The sequence below is a fragment of the Camarhynchus parvulus genome, chromosome Z (genome assembly GCF_901933205.1).
Source record: "Camarhynchus parvulus chromosome Z, STF_HiC, whole genome shotgun sequence".
Taxonomy (NCBI): domain Eukaryota; kingdom Metazoa; phylum Chordata; class Aves; order Passeriformes; family Thraupidae; genus Camarhynchus; species Camarhynchus parvulus.
This window is the reverse complement of record NC_044601.1, coordinates 55,357,730-55,385,623: the sequence shown is the minus strand read 5'-3', so window position 1 is coordinate 55,385,623 and position 27,894 is coordinate 55,357,730. Positions and strand designations below refer to the sequence as shown.

At 35.9% G+C, this 27,894-nt stretch overlaps 1 protein-coding gene across 1 annotated transcript in view; it reads right to left on the bottom strand.

Moving 5' to 3' along the window:
* The window catches only part of HCN1 (hyperpolarization activated cyclic nucleotide gated potassium channel 1), a 192,196-nt gene that overhangs the window by 61,125 nt on the left and 103,177 nt on the right, over nt 1-27,894 (bottom strand). Inside the window, 1 exon segment of the mRNA XM_030969114.1 lies at nt 4,576-4,794. Coding sequence (XP_030824974.1) covers nt 4,576-4,794 — 219 coding nt within the window.

Sequence of the window (27,894 nt, the reverse complement as noted above, 5' to 3'; positions counted from 1 at the left end):
AAATTGTCAGTCTGAGCTCCAAATCCCAATTCTATCTATATAAAAATGCACAACATCATATAATTATGTAGTAGTTGCTTACTACTTACAACTTATTGGTTGCTTTTAAATTAACTTTATATATAGTTATTACTTTTTCTCTGTAAAAAAGTACATTTAAGTTATTTTCTTCTTTTGAGCTAGACTGATTTAACTGAAGACATGCTCAAAGATCATAAATTAAGAGATAAAATAAAAGCAATATATGGGGTTAGAAAATGTTCTTTGGGACATTGAAGGCAGTTGTAATTTTTGTCCACTTCCTATATGTATATAATTGAATTAAACATTTTTATGTCTCTCATATTGCTTGCAATTGGCAAAAATGGTCTGATTCTTTTTTTCTTTTTTCAATACCCTATGTGGTTTGAGTTCTATTAGACAATAAACAATATATAAAATGATAGCATAAGGAAAATGGAAAATGATAGCATAAGGAAAACTAAAACAAAGTTAAATAATAACCTCCCCAGCTCATACCTGGTATTTTATCAAACCAATTTAACAATCTTTATGCTATGGGACAATCTGTATGCCACAACAAATCTTGCCTCTAATAGCTTGTTGTTCCTTGATACTTTTTGCCTATGACAGAATGTAACAGAGGAAATTTTAACCTATCTTCAATCATGAAAATTCTTTGATACTCACAGCATTATGCAAACATCTTCCTACCAGGAACTGCCAACATCTAAAGCAAGAAATATTTAACTAATGATCTTCACCTCCTTGTCAAATGACTGCTCATTTTGCCTTCTTTGTTTCACACTAGATTGTTAACAACTTTAGCATATGCATTTCTGGTCCTTTCAAATAAATGTCTTTGAAAAGGCAAAAATCTTTGAGATGTGCTGACTTTCTAGACATTACAAAATGTCAGAGGTGTTGTCACTTATAATATTGCTTTTAGTTATTACTGCATTCCTCTTTGACTTACACCAAAGTCAGGAAGGAGAGAGTGCTAAGATGACATTGATTGTTGATTTATTCAGTGCTTTTCTAAGGTACAATGGTCCATCAAACTTTATTACTGTAAAGAGAATACGGATTAAGTAGACCTGAACTGGATATCTCTCTCCTTTTTTAGGTATAAGCCCTTCACTAATTGATACCAGGATCTGCTGTATGTATTAAATCTGAGAGACTTTTTTTTTTCCTGTGAGAACAGTTCCACTACTTCAGCAGAAAAAAGACTGAACTTCAGCAGAGTGAACAGAATGTATCAATGCATTCTTTTTTGTACCACTTCTCAGTGCACAAGTTTACTGTCCATCTCCTACATCTGATGGCTTATAATCACTCTTAATTTTCTGATACATTTTGGTTTTGGCCCATAAGACTAAACCTGGGGAACAACATTTTCTTCCTTAACGTATTTTGGTTTCTCTCAGCATGCACTGCTTGGCACAGATCAAATGCTTTGATAGAGTTTGACATTTGGCTTAATGAAATATCATCCTTATCTTCCTGCATGTAGTTCTTCCATTTTGAACTATGTTTGTTCTGGTTTTGCATACCTTGAGCTTTGGAAGGACCTGAATTAGAGAGATTTCAGCAAATATTTTATTTCTGGCTGCTTTCAGAGTTAGAAGGACCAGAAATTTCCTTTAACTGGTTGCATTCCACAGATACATTCATGAAGTTACTCAGAGAAGAATCAAATAACAACCTCTTTCTTACCTCCACTATCATTCTGTGTTGCCTAGAAATTCATATTAATTTCATTATTTTACGTAATTCTTACAAGGAAACAAATGAAGCCAATAAATATACAACCTGAGATATACTTGTCTAAAAAAAAAGTTGATCCTGGCCCTTAAATCCAAACAAATCAAAGAAGTCTCCCTCTTTTTTTTTAATTTCAGAAGGAAAAAAAAAAGCAATGCACTATGCAGAAATAGATAATGGAATATATTAAAATTCTGAAATCTGTAGCTGGAATTTCATCTACCTTTTTCTAAAGTGTCAGATACATGAAATATAAAAAATTTTTGTCCGCCAGTATTTTAGACAATATGATGACAAGATGGATACAACAAAATGGTCTTGAATTCCCATTTATGTAGTTTGCAGAGTAAAGACAAATATAGAATACCTTTTAAGAATTTGTAGTAATGATTTATAATTCTTATGCTATAATCAAAGATTTATTTTAAAATAAGATGAAACTATATAAAGAGATGGTTAAGAATGTACAGACAAGTCCATACAGTTGTTATCACTGCATCAGGGTCCAGGGTCTCAGAAATCAGTAGAAAAATATTCTTTGTTCAAGACATCCTTTTAGCCCTTAATAAACTGCATAAGACTAGATTCCAGAAAATAAGAAAATTTTTTTCTAAAGCATATAAATATGCAATTTCTGGCTTATTTCTTAAATTTCTGATTGTCGGTGCCAGAAGTCAGGAAACAAGTCAGAAGAAAAAAACAAAAGAAAAAATGAATGTGTTGAGGATGGCAGGAGCTGAAAAATGCTGGATATTTCCATGCTAATGTTTAACAATGTGTGTGCACAAAATCAGAGAGCAAACGAATAAACAAAAAGTTTTGTTTGCTGTTTTGCAAAAAGATGAGAAATGCAATACTGCTTGATTGTTGCTGGGTTTTAATTTACAAAACAAGTGCAATTGACACCGGCTTTACTCAGGACAGTTTAAAATACACGGATATCTTTACCATGTACTATATTTCTGATGCTCAAAATATTGTGATATACTGCTGCAGCCAGCAAGGTGTGAGGATAATGACTGACATCAGATTTCAGGGGAATAGTGACATTTCTTCTGATTTCTTACATCTGTGTACATGTGCGTATGTATGTTGACCCTAGCCTGTAATGAAGCTACAGTCATACTTCATCTCCACAGTTATGGGATTTCTGTCCCACAGCTTCCTAGAAATGTCCCATTTGGAAAAAATTACTTTCCTTCTTGTTCACAGAACGGACCCAATGAGCCAGTTGAGTTAGGTAACCCAGCAGGATTAGCCCTTTGACATTACACTGAGATGAATAAGGGGTTTCACATGGTCACTGAGAGAACTCATTTGTTTTTAATGATGATCTCTACTCTCTTTCTAAACCTCTTATTCTCACTTATACTTTATGACACTACAGTGTGTGAAATTTCTTGCTTCCAAACTTATTTTGAACTGTTTTGCTTCCAAACTTGTTTTTGAGCTGTTTTGTCAGCCACAAGCTATTTTTTCTGTTGCTGAACTTACAGGTCATCTAACCTCTTCCTGTCTCTCACATATTGAACCATGATCTGGATGCAATTTGAGCTTAACAAAACTGTATATAAACCCTTCTTCACCCACACATTCTCATTTCCTACTGCTTAGCTTCCTTGTAAAGAAAATCCCCCAGTCCATCCTACTCTTTTTTTCCTCCTCTTTCTTTCCCAGCAAATTCAGGTCATTCCCCTTCATCCTCAGCAGATGCCAGGGTCATCCTCTTGGCTATTTAGTCTCTGCCAGTTTTCTCCCTCAGGTTTGTGTTACATCATACTGTGATTTCTGCTCAGTTTGCCTTTCTGAACCTTGTTATGGACACATGCCAAATACTATTGCTCAGGCTGTGTTTCTTATTTGCTGATGTAAACTTTGACTTCACTACTTTGCTCAGCTGACCTCTCCGCTGCTATGGCTCCTCCAGTTCCCCATTTACTATATTAATGAATTTTGTCATCTTTTAAGCATGTCTAATTCTGTGTGTTCTTTTTGTCCCTTCCTGAGGTTCATTCTGATCCTTTCTTCCTTATGCCATCATTGCTAGCTGTATCTTCCAGTTGCATGCCCTGATCCCCACCTGTCCCTGATTTTATTACACAACTGACAGTTTTAATTAGTACTTCATGAAGATCCAACCCTGTACCCCTTCATGTCTTTTTAATTCCAATCTTACACGGAATAAAACAACCTTTTAATTCCTGCTTCATAGTGAACACTCTTCCACTAACCTTTCTCTACTTTTCCACCTTTGGTCACAATCCTTTTTGACCTTGGAGAGGACCTTACAGGTCATGGATTCACATGTAAACAATACTGTTACTAAGCAAATGAAGACCTCTTCTGAGCACTTCTCTGAGGAAGTCACAAACAAAACTAATTGATTTGCTCTGGTCCTCACTTAAAGGTCATACTTTTGGCATGTTCAAGGGTGATCCCTGAACTGCACTCCAAAGAAATTACAGGAAATTCTAAAGACATGCCCAAGCTACCAAGGTCAAGGCCATGGTTGAAGCTACCTAGTTCAATTACCTGCAGAAGGTAGCAAAGGTATACAAAGCAAGTCTGAAACAAGGGATAGAGTTTTCACAGAAGAGTGTAAAGGAAGTTGAACATCAAGAACCAGCTGCTTTCTAAGCAAAGTAGGTTCCTGCAAAAATATACTGAACTCATGGAATGTTCTGAACTCCTTTGTGTTCAATGACATCTGCCACAGGCTTCACACGCTACGAGACCATTTCATGTAAAGAGTTAAAACATCCCATTAATCCATTCCACAACCTAAGGAGTTGTGAGAAAATGAGTTACCTTTTCTTGGTATTGTCGTCGTGATGAATCCAGGGACTGGATGAGGGCAGTGGCATGACCAACAAACATGGCATAGCAAGTAGCCCCCACGATCATACTCAGCATCGTTATCCAGAGGTCGGACATGCTGACGGGGGCACGGGCCCCGTACCCAATGCAGAGCATGTGGCTCATGGCTTTGAAGAGTGCGTATGAGTACTGCTTTCCCCAGGAATCGTTCTGCAAGAAAAGAGACAAGTGACTGAGCCTGCGAGACGCTGGAAAGAAAATTACATTTGTACCTGTTTAGGGGGATCATAGACTGCTGCCTCTGAAAGACTAGTCGGGTAATGTATCCTCTGTGTTTGAGAAGAGATATTCCTTCTAAATTAACTGTTAGATAAAGTGTCAGAGATTCTGACAGATAGTACTTATCACAGTGAAATGGAATAAAATTGACTATTTTTAAAACATGATTACATTCTTAAATGTGGGTGCTACCCTAATTACAAGGAGACTAAAGGTCAATTTTATTTTACAACCCATGGCAGATGGATTAGAAGAAGCTGAGTACTCAGACTTAACAAGCCCAATAAGGTGATATTTTGTTTTAACATGTGTGTACATACTCCTATAACCCTATTTCTTTCTTTTTAGAATTGTCAATTTTAACACACAACCATATTTAGCTTACTAGATTCCTTTCACTTTTCAAGGACAGAAAAAAAAGAGTATTATTTATTGTAATACCTGTTTATCCTGATTTTTTGTTGTTGTTTTTGTAATATTGTGTTTATACTGGAATAATCTCAATTGAAAAGAATTCTCTTTATTCTGCGTCATAGCAAACCAATGTTCATAGTCACAGTCTGTGAAAGTCAGGTCAAAAAAAAGGTGATGCCTAGGTCCTGCACTTCTGATGTGCAGCTACCCCCTCACAGTCTCTCTGGTAGATTAGAAGGACATGACTTCTTGCTCACAAGCTTTTAAAATTGCAAAGATGTTGGCAGTATCCTCCCTTCAGCTTTACATAAAGACAGTCAGAGGGGCTGTTCCCAGCAAAAAGCAGACACCTTAACACACCCCAAAAAGCCCTGGGACTCCTTGTCAGATTTTTCTGTTTTCCAAGCCAAAAGAATGAAACTGGGAGACAAACAGTGCTTGCAGGCACACAGCACACATGTGAGAAAACACAGTATTTACCACAAAAATAACTGAGAACAAATTCAAAATTGAAGAAGTAAAGAAGGAGAAACTGGGATGACAGGAGAAATATTAGTCAGTTATAATATAATGTCTAATATACAGGACCAAAAGTAACAAATTTGTTAACACAGATTCCCATATCAGCAGTAGCATTTATATAAAAAGTTTATGTATGACATAAAAATATTTGTGTCTCTCTTCTGCCGATACAAGCTGTACTCAAATGCTCTAATTTCTCAGAGCTGCAAGCTTGCTCTCTTGCCATTTGAATGCCAAGGTTACTAACTATCCTTGTGCTTCATATCTATTAAAATGCTTTTTCTAGACCTCCTATTAGCCTAAATAACTGGTAACAGAAGATAAGCTGCCAATTGTTGTATTGCAGATGACATAGTACTTATTCACTAATGTAATAATTTAAAAATTGATGGTTTCTCTGTACTTAACACTTGTTTCATGTTGTAAGTCAAATGTTTTTAGATTTGTGAGCTGTTGCTTTTTCACAAGTTAAAATTTTATGTCATAAAAACAGCCAAGGAATAGGGTTTGAGGGTCTACACTTCAAAAAGAAAAAAAAACCAAAAAACATATCTTAGATAGCTGGAAGCCAGGTAGGTTTCAGTGGTTAATAAGGAAGTAAGTTTCCTATTCTTTCAGACCTTTTAAAAATACTCAAAAAATGAATGACTTGAAGAAACTTCCCCAAAAAATCTCCAGTTCAGGATTCAACTATACAGTTTGAGCACAGAAACATCTTGCTGTTGGGGTCACTGCAGATATTCTAATGCAAATTCCCTATTTCTCAGGAAAGCAACTTAAAAAAATTAAGGCACCATTTATTTTCAAGACCTTTCCCTCCAGCTGACATCAATCCCCTTGTGTAGAAATAACTAATGAGGAAATTTTTAGAGACCTGTGTCAAATTCTTTAGTGGTTGTGCTTTATATAGATTAAATTGGGAAAACAATAAACTGCATGCTGGATAAAACATATTCAGGGTCTTTCAAGGCTACAAGTAGTGTCATTAAACCCACAGCATTCATGAAGCTGTAAGATCAAACCTTCAGTTCTTGTAGGGCTCCATAAAGTTGATCTTTCTCCTAAGTTTATTAGCATAACTATTATAATTATTAAACCAAAATAAAAGCTAATCTTGATCCTGCCTGTGAATCATTTCTATCATATCCTTGGTGTCATAAATCCCAATTAAAATTCCTTCTACAAAATTATATTTTTACACCAAAGTCTCTGAGTTAATCTGAACACTAATGTATTTTATTTCTTGACTGAGATATTTTCCAGGTCTGTGAATAACATTTTTAAGTAAAATACCATTGTTTTAAGAAAGAATAAGAAAATGGAAGTGAGGAGTAGTAATAAGCAAAATAGAAAGAATGTTTCCTACTAACAGAGTATGAGGGTGAGTGAAAAATAAATTGAATACTACTAAAGAAGTACTACCAGAAGGGAGTAAGTAGGAATAAGGGAGCTGTAATGACACAAGAGAAATAACTAAAAATTTATAACAAAAGAAACAAATATATGTTTAACTATATATCAGCCTTTTAGATATATATGTTTATACAAACATATATAAATATTTCTGCACCAAAGTGTGATCCAAAACCTCAGACAGTCACGACTGCACCTGAATCCAGAGTGGAGCCATCTCAAATGCCCATTTTTTAATACAAACAGCATCAGCTTTTACTGTGTAGCTTATTATAGGCCATGTTACAGGCTGGGCAGATTTCAGGCATTTGTGAATGGATGGTCCTGAGTTGCAGGTCCCCAGACAGGTAGAAAGGATTTAGCAAAAAGTGAATAAAAAAGAAAGAAAAGACTGACAAAGCATCATGAATTCAGCTTGGATTTGTCTGAGGATTTCAGTGCCAAAAATAGCTTGTCAATGTGTTTTTGTTTCTTTTCTTTAATAATGGCATTTTGTAAAATCAGATGCAAAAATTGGTCTTTTTAGTTTGCATGGGGATATTTTTTAAAATACTGGTCAGCAAATACCATTGTGAAGGGTGCGGATTTCAGTACAGCTACTTGTGTTGCTCAATGATTTATTCCAAATATAAACCACTTAAAAACAACAATGATTCTAATGTCAAGTCCTATATATCATACATGTTACAACCAATGTTACTAAAGGTAACAATAATTTTTTAATTATTCTTGTAAAACCTAAGGGTCTGGCAGGAATAATACTAATTTTGTTTCATTGTGAGGGGCTGGAATTTTCCAAACCTTGTTCCAATGTGCTGCTCTTTGCTGTTCAAAAGCAGGGTGTGACCATTTCTCTGCTGGCCTACTGTAGAATTTTTTTTAATAAGAAGTAATTTTGCACCTGCATAATGAAATTTTTGCATAACACATTTACAGATAATATCCCTGAGTTAATTAAAGGCCATTCTATGAAACAGAAAATCCTGGTTTTATACAGGCATCTTTTCTTTAATGCAATCTTAAATACTAATATTGATATAATTACAGATTAAATGCTTCCCAAATAGCATATTCTATTTTTAAGGTACAGATTAAAAAACCCCAACAACAACAACAACAACAAAAAAAAAACCTGAAAAAATCTCCTACCAATTAATAAAAAAGGGCATTTAATTTCTTAGTTGACAATGGGTTGATCACTGTTTCCAGATTAGCAGTAATCAGTTTAAAAAGTTTTAAATTAAATGACATTAATTTGGAAAAACTATTAAAGACTGTAATTTTGAGAAAAGCTGTTTATCCAAGGATTGATTACATAATCTAGCTTGATGACATTAAGAAATCCTCACATTTGTGACAGGAATTGTGACTGATCATTTTAAATTAGTTCTGTAACTATATACATTAACTCCTCAGTTATCTAGAGGAATACATTAATTCCAGGGCACTTCTGATTCTTAAAAATCTATGTCCGAGCCTTTTCCTTCATCAAAGGATGTTATGGTTTCTCCTATAATTTCACAAAAGACTGCTACAAATATCTTTTTATATATTAACTTTTCACCTCAAAAGAAATAAATCACATGGCACTTTCTAATGGACAACAACAAAAGGCAAATTGTTTTTCTAAGGGGATCAAAAAAGTGTTTCTATTTTACTATATAATCTATGGAGGTTTTCATCAAGAAATCTTGTTGTCATAAGACAAATCAATTCCACTCCCATATTGTAGTCATTCCCTCAGGCACAGCTTATCTTCCTTCAGCCATATCCTTGCACTGAGATATAAATTGATTTGGAAATCTCGTACCAAGGAGACTATTGCATAGACAGTAATGGTTTCCTCATTTTTGCCTCAGTCCCTTTTTTCTTTCACGTCACAATTACTGCAGGTGTCACAGAAATGGGTCTGTCAATTTGCAAGGGCATGCTTTGGAATCATGGAGCAAAGACTGGCTTAATTATTAAATGAAATAGTTTCTACAAGGATTTTGAACTCATCCTCTTTCTCCCTTCAAAACTGAAGCAGGGAAGTAGCTCTCCCTCTTTGAAAGAACTTATCACTCACACCCCTTTCTTTTATGCTTACCATTGTCTTCAGGTTCTTTTGAAGGTAAGTAGTATCTGAAGGAAGATCTTGACAGGCCATAGACAGTTAGTCTCTATCCCAGTAAATTAAAAAGTATCAGAAAGCATTTCCAAGCTCTAGAAGTTGATTCCTATGGTTTCACTTTTAGAAATGGTCTAACACTCCCACAGCACTCTGCAAGCAACAGCTGTACTTTGGAGCTGGTCTAGGTGAGGAGCCCTTCCTTCTAGGCTGCTGGCATGAGCTTGTCCTGTGCCAAAACTTAAAAAATATTTATTCTGTGGACATAGTAGGTAGCTCCACAACTAGTCTCACCCCAGTGCCCATCAAAATTGGGCACTAAAATTTACTTGTGACCATGGAGGCAGCTAGAAGTCCATAAGCAAGCCTCTGATTTTAGCATTGTCATGGGAAGCCATTGCACAAAATGAATGTAAAGTTATGGGTTAAGAAGTTGAAGAAAGCATGAAGTATCCTTGCCTGCATGGTGGCAGAGACTGCAACACAGGAGTGGCCTTGAGGAAAACTCTGCATAAATTCGGGGGGACTTGAGCTAGTGCTGGTCAAATACACTGTAAAAATTAGCCTTTTCCATCAGGAATTCAATTAAGCTGTATTTATAAACTGTATTTTATAGCTGTATATGGTTATATAAGTTAGCTGTTTATTTATTTGCAAGTCATTATTTTCAACTGTTTCTAGAAGACTTAAACTGAAGAGTTACTTATAATTTAACTAATCAAAAAGGCATGCTAAGAAAAGTCTACAGATGCATGTTGGCAACATTTTTTACCAGGTCTGTCTGACACAGCTAGAAAAAAGGCCATGTGATTCTTTCCCCTAGTTATGTGCAAGTAACGTGACAATAGAACTGGGCCTCTGTATTGAATCTATCATTTCCTCAGTAATCCATATATATATATATATATATATGTCTACATATATACAGATTAATATTTTACATGCTTTTCCATCAGGAAGCTGCATCATTTTCTGCGTCTGGTATCATTCAGTACCTTAGAATTATGCATTAGTTATAACCTCAGACAGGAAATTGGAGCTAAATATCATCTCAGCATTTCAGCTTTTAAAGAAGTTGTTTGAATTGACAATGAATAACCAAGTAGGCCAATGTGAAAGATGTCCAATATTTACTGTTTCAAAGCTCATGCAATGGTGAATGCACTACCATGTAAAACCTCTAGTTCTTATCACAGCTATTACTACTACGAATATCTTGTTTTCTAAAACTAGTAAACAAAGGCAAGGTGGGATCAGACTTGGAAGACTAAAAATCTCAGTGTTCTAAAATTCTTATGAAGTGCAAGGAAGAAGAGCCTATTTTAGGAAGTGTGCAAGTATGTGTGATTTAAAACAGAAAAAGCCTGAATCGGTAAGCTCAGTGAAATAAGCAGATGTCTTCAGAAACTTCTGAACACTTCTCTCAGCTGATACGTGCACAGATAGCAGATGGTGTAAGTGACTCAGCATATACTTTCAGGAGCAGTACTAGCAGGAAAAAAATAAGAAATTGTTCGGCATTGCATTCCACAGGAAAAGAAGTTTGGAGGAGCAATGACTAAATATTATATATTTACTCTGTTCAGAGGAGTTACATGACTTTGCTGTCATTACAGCTTGTTCATTTTTTGATGCTATGTCTTCGGCACTAGCCATCAAACAAAAACAATGTAGCATGGCAGATCTTTCTTTTTATTTTGATTATTTTTCCTGATGCAGAAAATATTGAACATTTATCTGCTAATACACTCCCCCATTAAAAGCAAGTAGCCAGAGTGTCTACTTGTGATCACCTTTCTGAGGTAAGGATGCAGAAAAATTCATAAGCAGCAGAAGAAGGGCAGATATTTGGTTTATGCACACAGTCTGGTCTTTCACATGTATTTGAGGTATTATGTTCAAACAAATAGGTCCATTGCATTCAAAGGGATGAGAAGATATGCTCACAATTTTATAGGGGAGGATTCCCTATACACTGCTCAGTATTGTTCTTCATTCTTTGTACCTGTGCATACTTAAGAGATACAGTAGTGAGTTTTTACAGCTATAAATACAAACTTACAAAATAATAAATTAAATCTTATGTGAAAAATACTTCTCCTGTTCTTTTGCCTGTGAATCATCTATGACTCATCCTTTTATCTGGCCATTGTGCTCCCTTAACTGAACCCAGATGACGGAAGAAATAACATTCCATTGCAAAGGATTATTTTAATAACAATTTTAAGGGAATTTCAGCTTACAAAGATGTTAGAAAGCTTTTATAAATTTTAAAGTGAAAAATATGAAAAGTACAAACTATATTTTTCCAACAAGAAAATTTAAAAGTGCTAGAAAACATTCCCCTATTATGGATTTTGACTGTCCATAGAAAATACTTTTTCAGAAAACTAGGTTTGGCTCAAGCCAATTAATATCTTCCAGAACAGCTCCTGAACCAGCCTGAGAGTTAGCAGAGGTTGACCTGAGGCCTCCTTGCTTTGGTAACTACAAAATCCAGTTGCATGGAAGCAGGTTGTGGAAGCAACTGACTTCCAGGATAAAAAACAGACCTGGGCCTATTTGATCTATAATATCAGTACAACCCCCTTGTCAATCAGTCAGCTACAAACTAAGGGATGAATATTGGTGAAAGAATTCTTCCAAATTGTACTTGTTACTTCATCTCTTCCCCATCTTCTGGAAAAGAAAATCAGAGTGCAGGGAAGCAGACAGACATTTTGAAAATATTTGTGTTTCAGTTCCTTAAAGAACTCATAGGATGTGAACTGCTTCTGTAAGAGGGGTGTCAGGCAGCTCTTTGCCAACCAGTAATGATTTCTTTTTTTAGGTGTGTTTTCAAACTGATCAGAAGGTATTATCTTTATCAAAAATTACTGCTTCTGGAGAGCATTCCTTCTCCCCCGATTTCAAATAAACTTCACTATTATATAATATTTTATAAAAAATAATTTTTACAAATGTTTAGCACTGAAACAGATTAGTTACCATTAGTTATCATTTTTTGGTGCTACATCTTTGGCACTAGCCATCAAACAAAGACAATGTAGCATGGCACATCTTTCCTTTTATTTTGATTATTTTTCCTGATGCAGAAAATGTTGAAGATTTATCTGCTAATACACTTCTCCAGTGAACAAAGTTCCTCACTGAAATTTATCAAATAAATTAAAAATCTGATCAAGGCAGTTGGCTTGTGTTTTCCTTTGTCATAATGCACTCAGATTTTGATTATGTTCAAACCACTATGATTTTTTATCCCAGAACAAACTAAGTGCCATTGTTTACAAGGGACTGACTGGAACAGATATACACTGTCTACAAATGGGAAAGTATGTTCTAATCACAATAAGTATTGTGTGGTCACAGTAAGTGATTACAAGTGTATCTACAGGTTTCTTCTGGGCAAACAATGCATCTTAAAATTAATTTTCTTACAGGAAAAGAAGAAAAAACCAATACAATGGCATATCTAATAAGAGAATACATACATCTTGCAAGGAACCATTTTTGATGAGCAACTTTGTTCATGACATAGCTCTGTTCAGCAGAGGTAAGAATTCGGTGTGCATTAACGACAACATATCTCTTTGTTCTGCTCCTTTCATTTGGGGAAAGGAGCTGGATATAATGTAAAAGAGTTTACTTAACAAGCCTCAAGTATTGAATCAAACCATTTATGAAATGCTTTTACAATGCAATCACCAAGAAAAGCTTTGCATTTTTAACAGTAGCTATCTAGATAGTCAAGAACAGACAGATGATAATGTGGGCTTAATATAGAGCAGTTCTGGGAAGCAGGAGAAGGAGTGAAGTGACATAAACCTGACTCGTGACTCCATAGTGTACTGCTTCACTGAAAACTGCTAGGAAGAATCCACACCAGCACAGACAATATTTGCAACCAATTTAGGAAAGGGAACTTGGTAGAAGGAGCTCAAGCTCTCTACTATGCGAACAACTCAGACTAGACAGCAAATTATGTGAAGCATCCAATCGCAAATAAGATGACAATTGGAAATTATATGGTCTTGGAATGAGACACTGAGCTTTCTGAGTGTTGTCACCATTCTCTTTGAATCAAAGGGATTTTAAAGCTACATTAAAAACCAGGAAACAACAAACCTCACAAGTGGCAGAAAAAGCTATGATTAGGAAATATCTAGGCAAATTTGATACATAATTTGGAAAGTACATAGACAAATATGCACAAAATAATAGTATCCCAATGGTTTCTCACTACAAATATTTCAAAATATTCGAACATTTTCCAAGACACATCTTCCTCCTTGTTTTATGTATAGGCATACTAGAGTTAAATTCATTTCCCTTGTAAATATTTTTAAGAATGTGTCCTTAGTGGGAAAAAAAAAAAGTGGATTACAGTAGATTAAAATGGTCTAAACTGATCTACTCACAAAGAGTCTGAATATGTTTTAATCTGCTTAAAAATGAATCAAGGTGAACCAATGCTACTTTGACACAGAGAATCAGCATAGGAGTAGGATTGGGATTTGTGAGTTACTGAATCTAGTGATTTAAAAACCAGTTTTTTTCTCTAGTAAAGTGGTGCTTGGTACCATATAGGCTAATTCAAGTATTGTTCTGCCTAGTCTAAGGATATAATTTTTACCATATTTTATTTAAGTAATGAATTTTTTAAGGCAGAGGATCTGTGCTGGTTTTAAGCTTTTTTTTCTTTCATTTAGCTGGTACTTTTCTTGTCAGTTTTTCGATTAGTTTCCTAACCTGATGCCTTTGAGACTCTACCTTGCATCTGGTTAGTTTACATTTCTTCAGAAAATTATCTTATTAACTATCTGAGCCCTCAAGAGGCTGATCTGCATTTTTGGTAAAGCACAATTCTTCATCAAATACTACGTCCTACAAAAAGCTGTGCATTATTTTATTAGGCAGTGACAGCAGGAAGCAAAATAGTTCTGCAGCTGAAAACCTATTTTGGCTCTATGAAAAGAACAAACCTCAGTGTCAAAGCAAGTAGGCTGAATCTAGGTCAGAGGCTTTTTTTTCTGAGAATACATCAGAGTTTCCTGATGACCTTTTCTTAAACTCAGATGCCTTAAAACTGTAGGTGCTTACTGGAGTCTACAAGACTTTCAAGGTAATATAAAAAAAATTATTTAGCAGCCTAAATACCACCCACAAAATGATGTCTAGGCATTATAAGAAAAAAGACTGGCTTAGTGACTCACAAAAATTTCATTTCCCTCTTCTAGAAGAGGGAGGTTAATCTAAATCATAGAAGAATATCGTGACCTTGAGGGTTTGAACTTTGGACTCTGAGGGGAAGGAAGGGGAACATGCTCCTCTTTTATCACCCTTGAGGGAGTTAACAGAGCACCTGAGTGATCCTGTAGCATTCACCCAAGAGGTGTGGAGCACACAGGTCCCAATTTCAGCTATACAGACTGTGGTCAGTCCATGCCCACTTAGTCGCTCCGGGCTTCCTCAGGTACAGTCACCCCAGCGCGAGGTGCAGTGTCAAGGACAGCCACCAAGGCCAGCTTGACACTGACAGTATGTGACAGCATGTCAGAGTCACAATCCTGTGACACCATGCCTGTGCTTCTGGACAAATATGAACATTTTTGCATGGTCGTGCAAAAAAGGACTGGACAGACTACTACAAGAAACACATAGTGATAGCTGCTGAACACCTGGATACCAGCTCAGAACCTCAGCGAAAAATTTCTGAAAACTGAAAGAAATATCACCCCATGCTCGTTGTGGTTTGATCTTTCCTGGGAATCTTCCCTTGCCATCCTTGGAAATGGAACAGGGAAACTGCAAGGAGACACTCTCCTGGTCCCATCTGAATGAACTCCCAACAGCTCAACCATTAACTGGGACACATTCAGTTTGTCTTTATATTACTCTTGTTTCCCTTTCCAGCTTTCTACCTGTTTAAGCAAGTCCAGAGGAGGCCTACAAAGATGATCAAAGGGATGAAGGCTGAGAGAGTTGGAATTGTTCAGCCTGGAGCACCTCTGGAAAGACCTCTCAGCAGGCTACCAGTACTAAGAGAGGGCTTATGAAAAAGCAGGTGAGCAACTTTTTACAAAGGCGTGTAGTGATAAGACAAGGAGAAATGGATTTAAACTGAAAGACAGTGGTTTTAGATTAGAATTAGATATATATAAAGAAACTCTTTACTGTGAGGATGGTGAGACATTGGAAAAGGTTGCCCTGAGAAGTTGTGGATGTCCCTCCACATCTTGAAGTGATCAAGGCCAGGTTGAATGGGGCTTTAAGCAATCTGGTTTAGTGGAAGGTTTAGCTGTTCTTTAGCCAACTTGCCCTCTCACAGTTCCATAGCAAGTATTTATGAAACAACTATTCCATCCACAGAACAATGGTAATGCCATTTAACTATTTAGAAATGCTTGGAAGGCCCATGGGAAAGTTTCATACCTACAACATAAAAAGAAGAAATTCTCTTGCTGCAATTAAGAGTTAAACTACATGCATGGATTACAGGAAGACCTGCAAAATAATCCTGCAGAGCAACTAAAACATCCACTCGGTGAGTAGTTCATAGGAACACAGTTCTTCAGTGGATACTGAGGATAAAATGCTCTGACAGAAGCAGGTAAGGCTGAGGCAGACAGCCCAGGCCAGAGGACAAACCCTGGGGAGAGGCCAGACACAGGATGTCTGGCTCTGATGATTGAGGGAGGGAGGCGCAGCAGGAACACCACAATCCTCAGCGATGGACAATGAACAGGAAAAGTGCATTGCACTTTTTTATTGTTTACACGTGGATGTTTGCAATGACCAGTGGCCCTATTTATCCTGAGATTTGTTTGTGAGAACCAGCAGTAAGAGAGAAAAGCATCCCAAAATTTCACTTCAGCTGACTTCAGGTACTTCACTTTGATAGCTAAGTGAGTTGGCAGGTCTCCCTAGGCTCCCTACACAGTCAGTAAAAATCTGACTTCTGCAGATGGTGATTCAGAGTAGAATGTTAATGCAGGTGTTCTTTATCACCTCCAGGGGAGAATTTCTCTTTCCATAAGCTGCCCAGGATCCTATTCAGCTAAAGCTGCATCCATTATCTTCCTGAGCTTCCCTACTGGGCATACCTCTGTTTTCATGGATAGACTTGACACCCCATTTCTTCCTAGCTCCAATCCGGAGGAGAAAATAAAACTCCCTAGAACAGTCTCTTCTCTCAAGCTCTGGTTTTATTTTATGATCCATGTTTTTTCTCTTGCAATTGAACTTTGCAGTCAGATCAGGACATGAGTTTGCCCTTGCAAGTCTGACAAAGGCCAGAGGGGCTCTGTAAGAGGTGCTGCAGATTTGACTCGGTGAATTCTGTTCCAGCACACTGGATTTAATGTAAGCATACTACAGAGAGATGGTATCATAAACCACAGATAGGAGCAGGTGAAAAACAAAAAAAGGTTCCAAATGAGAACAGAGGAATGCTTAGAATGCAAACACCGTAATTATTTACTTATATGGATAAAGTTATACAGCAGAGAGCATGCAGCGAGAGAAAGAGTTCTCGGATTCAGGGCACATATTTGTAAATCCATTTATTGAAAGTATGACATTTACCTTGCTTGTAAAAGGTTGGGAAGGATGTTAAACTGGAAACTTCTAAATGGATTCAGATTCTAAGGAAAATGGCATATACTTACCCAAAAATTGCATTATCTAACATGCAAATGGTTGGAAACCTTTCTTAGCTAGAACCTTCATGTTAACTGGGAACCTGCTACATTTCAAGATTGATTTTAAAAATCTGATAATCCACAGCATATCTATTTAATGTTAAGTAGAATCAAAAGAACAGCCTTTTTGTAGTTTTTTTAAAATTAGTTTGTCAAAACAAAGTAATAGAACCACTCACTTCAGACAGGCTCAGTTAAACTTGTCTTGAAACCAATACCACAGAACGTTTGAATCTTTTAATAAATCTAGCAAACCACAGCACTCTGCACATATATGGCACTCATTCTGAACAGTGACAAACAACAATCATTTGTTTTTAAAGCAACCATGATTTGCATCCTCCAAGCACATAGGGCAGACAAGTTTAAGCTGAGTTACAGATAAAAACAGTTTGTAACTCCCTTGTAAACATTACAGAGTGAAGTTTCTGTTTCATTTAAATTAGGTTTCAAATGGTCTTGAGTCTAATCTCTGAATCTAATTTCAGATCAAATGGCTATTTCCTCCTTCTGAAATTTACATCAAAAATCCCAAAATTTGTGTTAAAAAAATAAAATATACTAAAGTATTTTTCAAATCCAACCTTTATAGTCAAAACTGTGAAAAAGAACAAGGTCACTCAGTGGAAGGAAGGTCATCAGAGGATGTATATCAAGGCAGCTTTCATTCTTCAAAACAGCAAAATACCATGCTTTTATTTACTATCCTTTAAAATAAAATTGAGTCATTATTGATTAGAAACACAAATTATATTGCATTTGAGTGTATTTTAATTGATACCATATTTAGTTTCTAATTCAGATTTTGCATTCAATGTTACCACTGTAAGTGAATATGGCATTTAAACGGCATTTTTTTTGTCTTTAACATTATTAATGAGAAAAGTTTTTAGAGTATGTTCTAGATAGTTTCTGGGCAGATGTCTATGTATTTACTGTGTGGGTAAGTAGTGAGCACTTTCTTATACCAAGTCTGAAGGATTTTAAAAGCAAAAGAGTAAAAACAACAATCTTTTTTAAAGCCTAGAAACCCTTCATCTTTTATTTATCTGTACACATGCCAACTTTATGTTTCCTCAAATCACGTTGCAATGGTTGAGTGCACTGGCTCATGCACAGAAAAAAACCCAACTTCTACCTCAGATGTTCTATTCCTATTTAAACTGTCACATTCCTTCTTTCTGCCCCCCATGTCACTATGTGTGTGTGGGAGGGTTTCCTTCACAAAAACTCAACAAGAGTGGCTTAGGTTTAGTATATTTTATTGATCTGCAAAGCATGTTTACTTAGGAGCAAAACACTATTAAATCTAAAGGCACTTCCTCTCAGCATTTATATGTTTCCATAAACAGCTTCTTTGTCAAGATGCAGAATGCAAAAATGTAAGGGAACCTCATCCTTGCTTATTCATACAATTCAGGAATTAATTAGTTCATCTCAAGTTTTATATGCACAAAAGGATGGTCTAGCTGCAAGAGCAAAGCCATGACAATCAGTGTTAGAGAGTAACAAGAAGGTAAAAGCACATTTAAATATTCTGTATTGGATCTGTGTTTCATGTAGAGAGATGGTGGTACAGGACAGGCAGCATTTAGGTGAATGGCATGGCCTGTGAGAGTTCATTTAGACATCTGCATAGGTCCAACAAATTCCAGGGTCAAATCTATCCTTACTTACTGGAAGTGTAGCATGCCTACTCATTCTCTTAAATGTACATTTCCAGGGCGACCTCTTGCATTTCTTATCGCACGAATCTTGGTTTTATTTTGCTCCCAGCAAAGGCTTTTATCAAGGATGCTAAACTTAATTTCTGAACACCTGGAATAAGCTATTAAAATAGACAGGAAACTCCCTCAAATAATCTTCTGTCAACATAGTTCTGAGTTTAGGTTCGCCATAACTTTTCTAGTTGTATCTAAGAGAAAAATTTTAAGTCTTTGACTATTAGAGATAAGGAGAGGGGTATTACATATTACTGCAAAGAGTGACAAATGAGTGGTGCACTGCCTTTATTCCTGAGCATACCCAATTAGTCTTTGTAAAACTGAACTAGCAGTCTGAGTGCACTCCACTTGAAAACATCACTCCTAAGTAGACAGCTGTTCAAAATCAGTCAATTCTCCCCCTACCTATACAGTGTAGATAATCCTGTTTTGACTGTATGTACTATTGTCAAAGTGCTACCCTCAACTGCAAGCTAACTTTATCGTCTTCTGAATATAAAAGATCAAGCACAGTGACTAAAATGATGAATGTGATGGATTAGAAAGGGAACATGAGTCATTTGTGAAGAATATGGGCATCGTTTTCTTATCTCATTCAAATGCCAACTGCTGGCTTTCAAAGAGATTGTTTCAAAGCAACTCTCTCATGTCAGCAGTACCCCAAAATACAGGGAGTATTGTCTTATTAAACAGGGCCTCATGGTGTATATCTCTCTCTGCTCCAATCCACTTCACAGGAGACTGTGATGAACATTTTGTAATAAACACCAGTGATTCAAAACAAAGAGAAAAAATTAAGTCAATGTCAATAATGTTTTTTTTAAATTTGAGGGGAAATGGTTTTACTTTTGCAGCTAAATTAGATAGCTGAGTACATTATTTATGCAAGATTATTTTGAGAAATACTAATAATTTTTTAATGATAACATTGCTTTTCCCCTCACATGAGAAAAAGAAACCCAGTGAAAATTATTAAACATGGCACATGGCCAGAGAAAGCTTCACCATAGGGCTTGGTTCTTTTCCTTATGTTGTCAATAATATCTGCTAAAGCATAAATGAACAAATATAAAAATCCAGATAGCAGAAAGAAAGCAAAATATGTGTAAAGGGCATTCAGTATTTTAAGCTATTGATACTAAAAGTATTCATTGCTTGCTTTTACAATTAATATGTAAAAATCTGTACACACATCTAGACGATATTAAAAATTTACTCATTAGCAACAAAATTAATAAATAAACATAATAAATAAGATGCTGTATACTTCAGAAAATATAAACATTTTCCTATACAAAATCTTGTTCATAATTTCTATTAGATTCAATTTTCTGAAAGTTTTAGGTTTCTATTTGAATTAGTTCAGGTTGAATATGCTCAAATGAGTATATTGTGCAGAAAGAAGGAAAAGCAGGAAACAGATGGATGAGAGCAATCCTAAAGAAAATTATCCTGTATTTTTAAAAGAGACAAAGTACATGCACCCTACACCCAAATAAACTGTGTACATCCCTGGTTTATATGTATAAACAGGATGGGCAAAACCATTTCAGACATGAAGGAAAATTAATAGGCTAAAACAAATGGAAGAAAATATAATGTCTTTTATTTCCTGCTTTTCCTTATGTTTTGGTAACCAGAACTGAATGTACATTAAGACTTCCAGTTTTATAGAGAAACTTTTAACTTCATTCAAATTCAAAATAAAGTGAAAATATGAAATATTAAGATTTCCTTGGAGAGAGAAGTTCATAAATAGCCAGATTTTAAAAAGAAATATTATAAACCCCTCTTTTCTTCATTTGGGACTTTGGGAATCCAGATTACAGATCCTATAGACTATTGACATATGTCTGGTAGCCACAGACCTATATCTCAAGTTTCTCATATAAGAGTGAATTGGTTTAAAATTATGTGAACCAGAACAAAGTATCTTGCTTTGATTTTTTTCCAATGTGAAATGTAAGCATTCTAAATGTGCAATTTCAGATGGCCATTTTTTTCATGTCTAATTGCATCCCAGTAGAGACTTCTCTCCAGATGCATTTTAAATATTAGAATTAGTCAGATGTTGAATGTGTGATGTGTAGAAAATTCAAATTTGATATGGAAAAACCCATCAGGTAAAAGCAGTAAAATCAGTGCTCTTGAGAAAATCTGATTCTGATAATGACCCTTTGACAAAAATATGGACCTTGTGCAAACTACATTTTTGTACAGCCTTAAATAATATGGATAATGAATTAGGCTGTGCATTTTCATTAATGTTTTCAATGAAAAAGGGGAAGATTTGCTGAAGAGCAGCTGTATAGAAATGGTATTCATCTGGATACATCTACACTGGGTTTATTCTGGGAAACCTGGTCTGGCATGAAGAGTTCAGTTACAAGAATTCAGTTTTTGGATACTCCAATCACAAGAGAAAAGGCCACCCAGGGAGATCTACTTCCAAGTAATTTTTTCACATTTATATTCCAGTTCAATCCAGAGTACAACTTCATGCAGATAAATATTTTAAATTTATGGAGCAAAGCAGACTGATCCAGCTCCCCCCAGAACAAAGGGAACACTCTCTTCTACAACAGAGAATCTGCTTTTGGCCATGTGGTGCTTATAACACCTCCTGAATATTTACTCCAGGGTAAATGTGGGATACAAGGTCTTAAAACATGATAGGTCCAATTTATGTTTTTACTTTAGTTCACATCTTTTACTAAAGAAATGGCTTAGGGCACACTTTATGAAGTCTGTTATTTTTCCCTTGGATGTCTATCAAACACAACAATAGGCTTTACAACTTTATGCGCAATTTCTTCTATTCTTTCCAGTGTAAGGCTTACATAAAATATTTTGTAGTTTACAGTGACCAGAAATCCCTTCACAATATACTGCAGCATTAGCATTTATGAGTTGTGTTGATTCTTGAGAGAGAAACATGGAAACCAAATTTTGATGACAAATAAAGCAAGTTTTTCCTTGCATCTGCCCCTTGACATATTTCTACTAGCTCTTTCAAAAACACAGAAAAAGCGTGGAAGTTAGAATCTTTTAAGTGTATCAACTTGCTTTTTTATGCTCCCTCTAAACGATTGTTTCATTATTCTCATCCCATATAGGGAAGAACAGCCTTCTATCTGAAAGAAACAGAAGCATGCAAGGCAGCCAACTAATTCATTAGAGAAGTCATCCTCTTTAGCACCTATTATCACATCAGCAACACAGTGCTACAATCAACACTTACAGACCTGTCCTAATTTAGACCCTTCCATTAGGCACTAATAACTACTGAAATAACTATCACCAGCAGCATTAAATAATTACACCAATACTACAGCATTAGTTTTAAGCATTTTAGTGAGAGTAAGGTAAAGTGGCAGGGCTTATAACAATAGCTGAGTTTGCAATGCTGAACAGTTCTCACAGTTGGTGGAGTTCTGTGATTACAGCTGGGAACACCTTCTCTCAATTACTATTTTCCCTTTTGAGGAAGTTATAATTCAGATATTAAAGTATAACTTTCCCTATTGTAAAACTTCTAAAAATTTTTAAGCCTCTCTGTAATTGATTTTGCACGTTTATTTTTCACTTCTTATGGTTTTACATCTGAATTAGCTCACGGCCTTAAGACAATAAAGTAACATTTATAATCTGAGAAGATATTAATGGCAGAAATAATATACAGAAAAAAAAGGAATCTCAGTAACTGTAAGGCTGGGGAAATCTAACAACTGTTTTTTTAAGCACATCAGAAATCTAATGTCAAAAATACAGCCCAAGTATATGAGACGTCAAAAAATGTACAGAATATTACACCAAAAAGGTTGGAAGGAAACAAGGAGTTTGGAAAGAAAAGTTATTAAAATTATTACCACTTGCCATTCTAGGCCTGCAAAAGCAGACTAACTGCTAACCTGTCAGAGAACAGAATAAAGCATAAGTGAAAACCTATGTGGGCTTCCTAGGTTCTCAGCAGTTGCGGTAAAAATGAGAACCTGATTTGTTTTCCCATTCATTGATCACGACACACTGAATTAAATCAACAGTGTCCTCAGATACCCTATTTCTCTAGTCCCCACTAGAGTGGCATAAAACTTTGGTATTGCAGTTAATGCATGTCCTCAGTCTGCATTCAACCTACCTTGTCATTTAGCACTGCATAGCCACAGATTTTTCCTCTGCACTTTCTTTTACTGAAAAATCACACAAACTAATATATTTTCCTGAACTAATATATTTTTAGGTCTATCACTTCATGCCAGACCAGTGAAACAGGTCATTACTTCATCATCTTAATGCAGGAGGAAGCAGACTGACCTCAGTGACTAGGTCAGTGCTAAGGGCAGGAGACACCAGCAACTGAATTCTGAACAGCTGCACATAGCAATATAATTACTCACTGTAGATTTAAAAACCTGTGTGTCTTAGTCCTAAGAATGTCACTTACATATTGTTGTTACTGATATTACTGTATTTTCAAATAGTGTTGTAAACAGAGTATCTAACTTGAGCACTTCCACTAATTTTGATCCCAGCCCATCTCTGATTCGTAATTTCACACTTTTATCTGTTCCAAGATGCACTGCACTAACTAAATGGACACACATTAATATAAATATATGAGTAAAAAATACATTAGAACAGTAGTATACCACATCAGATCCTCAGTGCCTCTAGGAATCAGGTGATTCCCATATGGTCCATACTTTTTAAGCCCCCAATATAAGATATAGATTCACTCAGAAACATTTGTGAAGCTCTAAATGATGATTATCACATAATGATCAAATGCAGAAAAATGTCATGAGAAAATTAGCTTCCCTAATTGCCAGCTATAGGGAAGAAGGTGCTAAGCTGATGTATTATCAAAAAGGAAAAAGTCCAATGAAGAATAACATATCAAAATAACTATAATGAAATCTTTGAGCTCCAATAAGTAAAGCAGAGATGTTACTGAAAAAAAAAGTGATAGTGTAATTGAAAATGGTGCTCATTAGTAAGAAATGTTGATATTTAAAATTATAGTTTTGGGTAGTATACTAAATAGATTTTTTATATATTACATGTATGCTAGCATAGTTCTTTGGGCATAATAAATCCTAACCATCTCCTGCTTTTCTGAATTTCCCTATCAAATATTAATTTAAGAAATTCATTCTATAATGAGAGAGACTTCCAGATTCTACAGCAGAAATTCCCAAATTCTTTTACTAGCATTGCTTCATTTGAGATGAAGAAGGTCTGACTTCTATTGCCCCTGAGGAAGTTATGAGACACAAATGGGCATCAATACAATGCAAAATCCCAGGTTACTAAATCCATCCCAGAACACCCCAAGAGCTGTAAACAATCCAACTGCAAGGACAGAAAGGAAAACACAAAACAAAATAAATCAGAGTACCTGAAGGGCTCTTGCTGAGCGAACACTGGCTGACTGCTAGGGGAAATGCCAGAAAAGTAAGGCATTCCAAAAGCTTCACAATCTCTTTTAGCTTTTAAAAAACTCACCATTCCCGTTAAATTCTGTACCTCTCCACTACATTTTTATCTTACAAAGGAAACATTATAAATAAAAAGATCTATAAAGCCCACGTAAATATGTTTTCCTATATATTCCTTTCACATGTTTTCCTAACCATAATAATGCATACTAGCCATACTTAATTTGCACTAATACTAATTAGTGCAAATACAGACAGGAAAGTATAGGTTGGGAATCTTTAGATATTGTTAGTAATGATCTGCTGCAAGGTATGCTTTATTACAGGCTCTGATGTTTAGATAGCCAGATGGCATCAGAGACAAAAGTGTCATCTCTCACCTGTGCTTGCCTAGAAACCCTCCCCATATAAGACATGACTAGGTGAGATCATCAGCTGGGACCCACACACTGGTTTTGCAATTACTGCACCTGAAACTGAATGCAGAATCTTGGTTTGCATAGACTGACTATAGCAGAGGACCACTGAGCTTTTCTGGTTTTGTGTGTACCTAGTGTTCTGTGTATATATGAAAGTTTTAGTCTTAATTTTCTAAGGAACAACTGGCTCAAACTCTGAGGCATGACAAAAATGTTTAGTCTATGAGTCATTATGGAAGGACACTAGTCTAAAGCAACGCAGATCAGAAAGCTGAGGATAAATCACACAGGGAGCTGCAGATAATAGGCTTTCTGAACCAAGGAGAAATTAGGCAGCATCATTAAGAAAGTCTGTGAAACTTTGTCAGAAAAGACCTTCTTTAGGAATTAAAAAAGCCTAGTGTTTAAAAAAAACTAAAACTACATCAAAGAGCTATATTCCCTCCTACAAGTAATTTACTCTTATTTTGTCTGTAATGGGTGGGCTGGAATGTGACTTAAAGTGAGGGGGCATGGGGGGGAAAAACAGCTGCTACTTACTTTCACACTGTATTTACCAGGGTTCTTATTTTTAATGGCCCGTACACCAATATTCTGGAAGATGTCAGCTCTGGCAGTCATTTTATTGCAAGATGAGGGCCTAGGTTAGGAACTGCCAAGAGGTTCAAGCTGAGAGTACAGATACAATCTGGGCTCATGATTATTATCATGGCAGAGAGTATAGCAATGTGATCTGAACAACTTTGTTGAACTACTCAGGTTGTAGGTTGGTATAGTGTTAACCAGGGATGATCTTATCCCCTTTTACAGAGAGGGCTTTCCATTTTATCATCTCCTTTGTGTTGCACTATGAGGTTTCTGTGACCTTCCAAAGACAAAAATCCAACTAATTTGTTTTGTTTTAATTTCATTCAGTTACATTGTTCAAAGAGGTACTAAGCAACCTGCAACCTGGGCTCACTTTCCTATTCCTCTGTGACATTAAATTTAATCTATCTTACTTCCCTTTACAGTATTTATAAATTAAAACCATGAGCATGCCTTAGGCATTTGGATACTTGCGTGTATCACTTCAGACAGATGAAACAGCTTCCAAGACAAGGCTTTTAAAAGTTCTTTCAGTCTGCAGCCTGAAGCAACTAATGTGCAAGACAGAGTGGAGCTATGGACTGGAAGAGTAGGCTGGGCTGTGTCAGTTGAGGAGACACCATGTCATCCTTCCAACTTCCTTACTTCCTTTATTAACAGATTATCTGCAAAAGCTTTGACTTGCCACTGACTTACATTTTGGAAAAACTGACTTTCTTCTGGCTGAGCTCACATTGGTTTAAATAAGTCTTCAAGCCAGTGATCACACTTAATAAGTTTAAAATTTTACTTTGCATCCAACCCCCACTACCAGGTGCATTCATTTCAGTATCAAAAGTTAAAATTCAGAGTAGATTAAATTTTTATATGTTACAGTATACCAGGAGAGTAAAGCTTCCCTCTTGCCAAAGCTCTTGCAGTATCAGGAATGTGAAACTCTTTCAAACAAGTTCCCTGTCAGTTAGATTCTGAATGCACCAGAAAACCAGATAACCATCATCATCATCATCATCATTATCAACCTCCTCCTGTTTCCACTATCATTTTAGAAGACTGATATCCCATGACAGCTTCACTGTCTTTTTTTAGTGTTAAAGAATTCATCCCCAGAGACTGGAAAACAACTAGGAAATGTCTTGTAACACCATGCCACATCTAGAAAGGTCTCTATGTTTTCCCTAAGTGCTGTCTTAAATATGCTCCTGATTCCAGGCTGGCATCCCACCTCTCTTTCTCTTGCCTCTGGCCTAAAATACTGCCTATGCTGTGAACTTTATATTATTCTTTATATTTTAATTTCTCCCCAGTGTTCATTCAACATAAACAAATTCAGTTGCTGATAAAAAAAAATTTAGTGCTGCAACTTTCAGAAAGGATCTTTCCAAGTTTATGTGAACAGTAGAGAGAGAATATTGTTTCTATTAAAAAAAAAACTGAATGTGGGTAGGCAGAAAAAAAGGGTCTGAGCATGTGCATAGTGTGTACAGCTTTCTTAAGACTGAATGTAGCTCTTAAGGAGCAGAGAAAATTTAATACTTTAGTGTTTTCTAAAAGTTAAATACTTCAATTAAGTGTAATCCAAGACTTCGTTTCATTTGCTAGCACGATTTTCATCCAGATCTTTAAAAAGCTGGTAGAAAATTTATGCTTTGTAAACATGAATGGAGGATGTTAGAAAGCAGAACACAGAATACAGCAGAATGGAAAGATGTGCCAGTCAGCACAGTGGTGACCTACTTTTATTGTAGCAATCCCATTTTTGAAGATATGTCAGTATTTTTTTTAGAAAAGCAGGCACAATGAGGTGTCAGCAAACATGCTGGTTATCATTGAAGATGTTGCCTGATGACTGCAAATACTTGTCTGTATGACTGACAGGCTTAGTCAAGGAGCTCCCACATTAATGTTCCTAAAGGAACAAATACTGTTATGGTTCTACAGTAGGAATATGTGACACTGAGCAAGATGGCCATCTACAATAAAGATGATGGTTTATGGATCCTAAGATTACAAAAACTGGAGAGACACATACTTTCAGATCACCAATGAGAGAGTTGCTTGGGGCTTTTTGTTTTGGCTATAGACCCATTCCAACAATTTCACTGTATCTCCTATAAAAATGTTCTGTATACTGCCACATTATCTGACTTGATTAAAAAAAAAAAAGTATTTTTCACAGCCATTGTCCTTTAAATAGAAAGTCATTACTCGTCCTTATAAATAACGCACAGTCATATTCTGTCCTTGAACATTCTGTTCCCACACAGAAAACTATCCTACAACTGACCCTATTTATCTTATTTTACTTATAAAAATCTTGATCTGTGTGTTTGGAACAATGGATCATTACATGACTCAGAAGTTTACAAACTGAGGATAACATTACATGAAACTAATGCCAATAATCTACCTTCAGCAGCATTCTGAAACTATGGCCTAAAATGAAAGCAGTGCTGAACTGAGTGTATCCATATTTCTTTTGGTGGCTTTTTTTAGGGAATAAAGGTTAATAAACTAGGATGACTTTAAAACTTAAAGTATTTTCTGGCTCATTTACTGACAATGAGTCAATATAATTTTATTGACCATGAGGATTACAAAACAAACTTTAGTTCATTAGCAAGTGAGCCAACAAAATATGAAACTAACCTTAAATAAATTGCAGGGCAGCATATTACTAGGCATGTGTTTTTACACTAAATT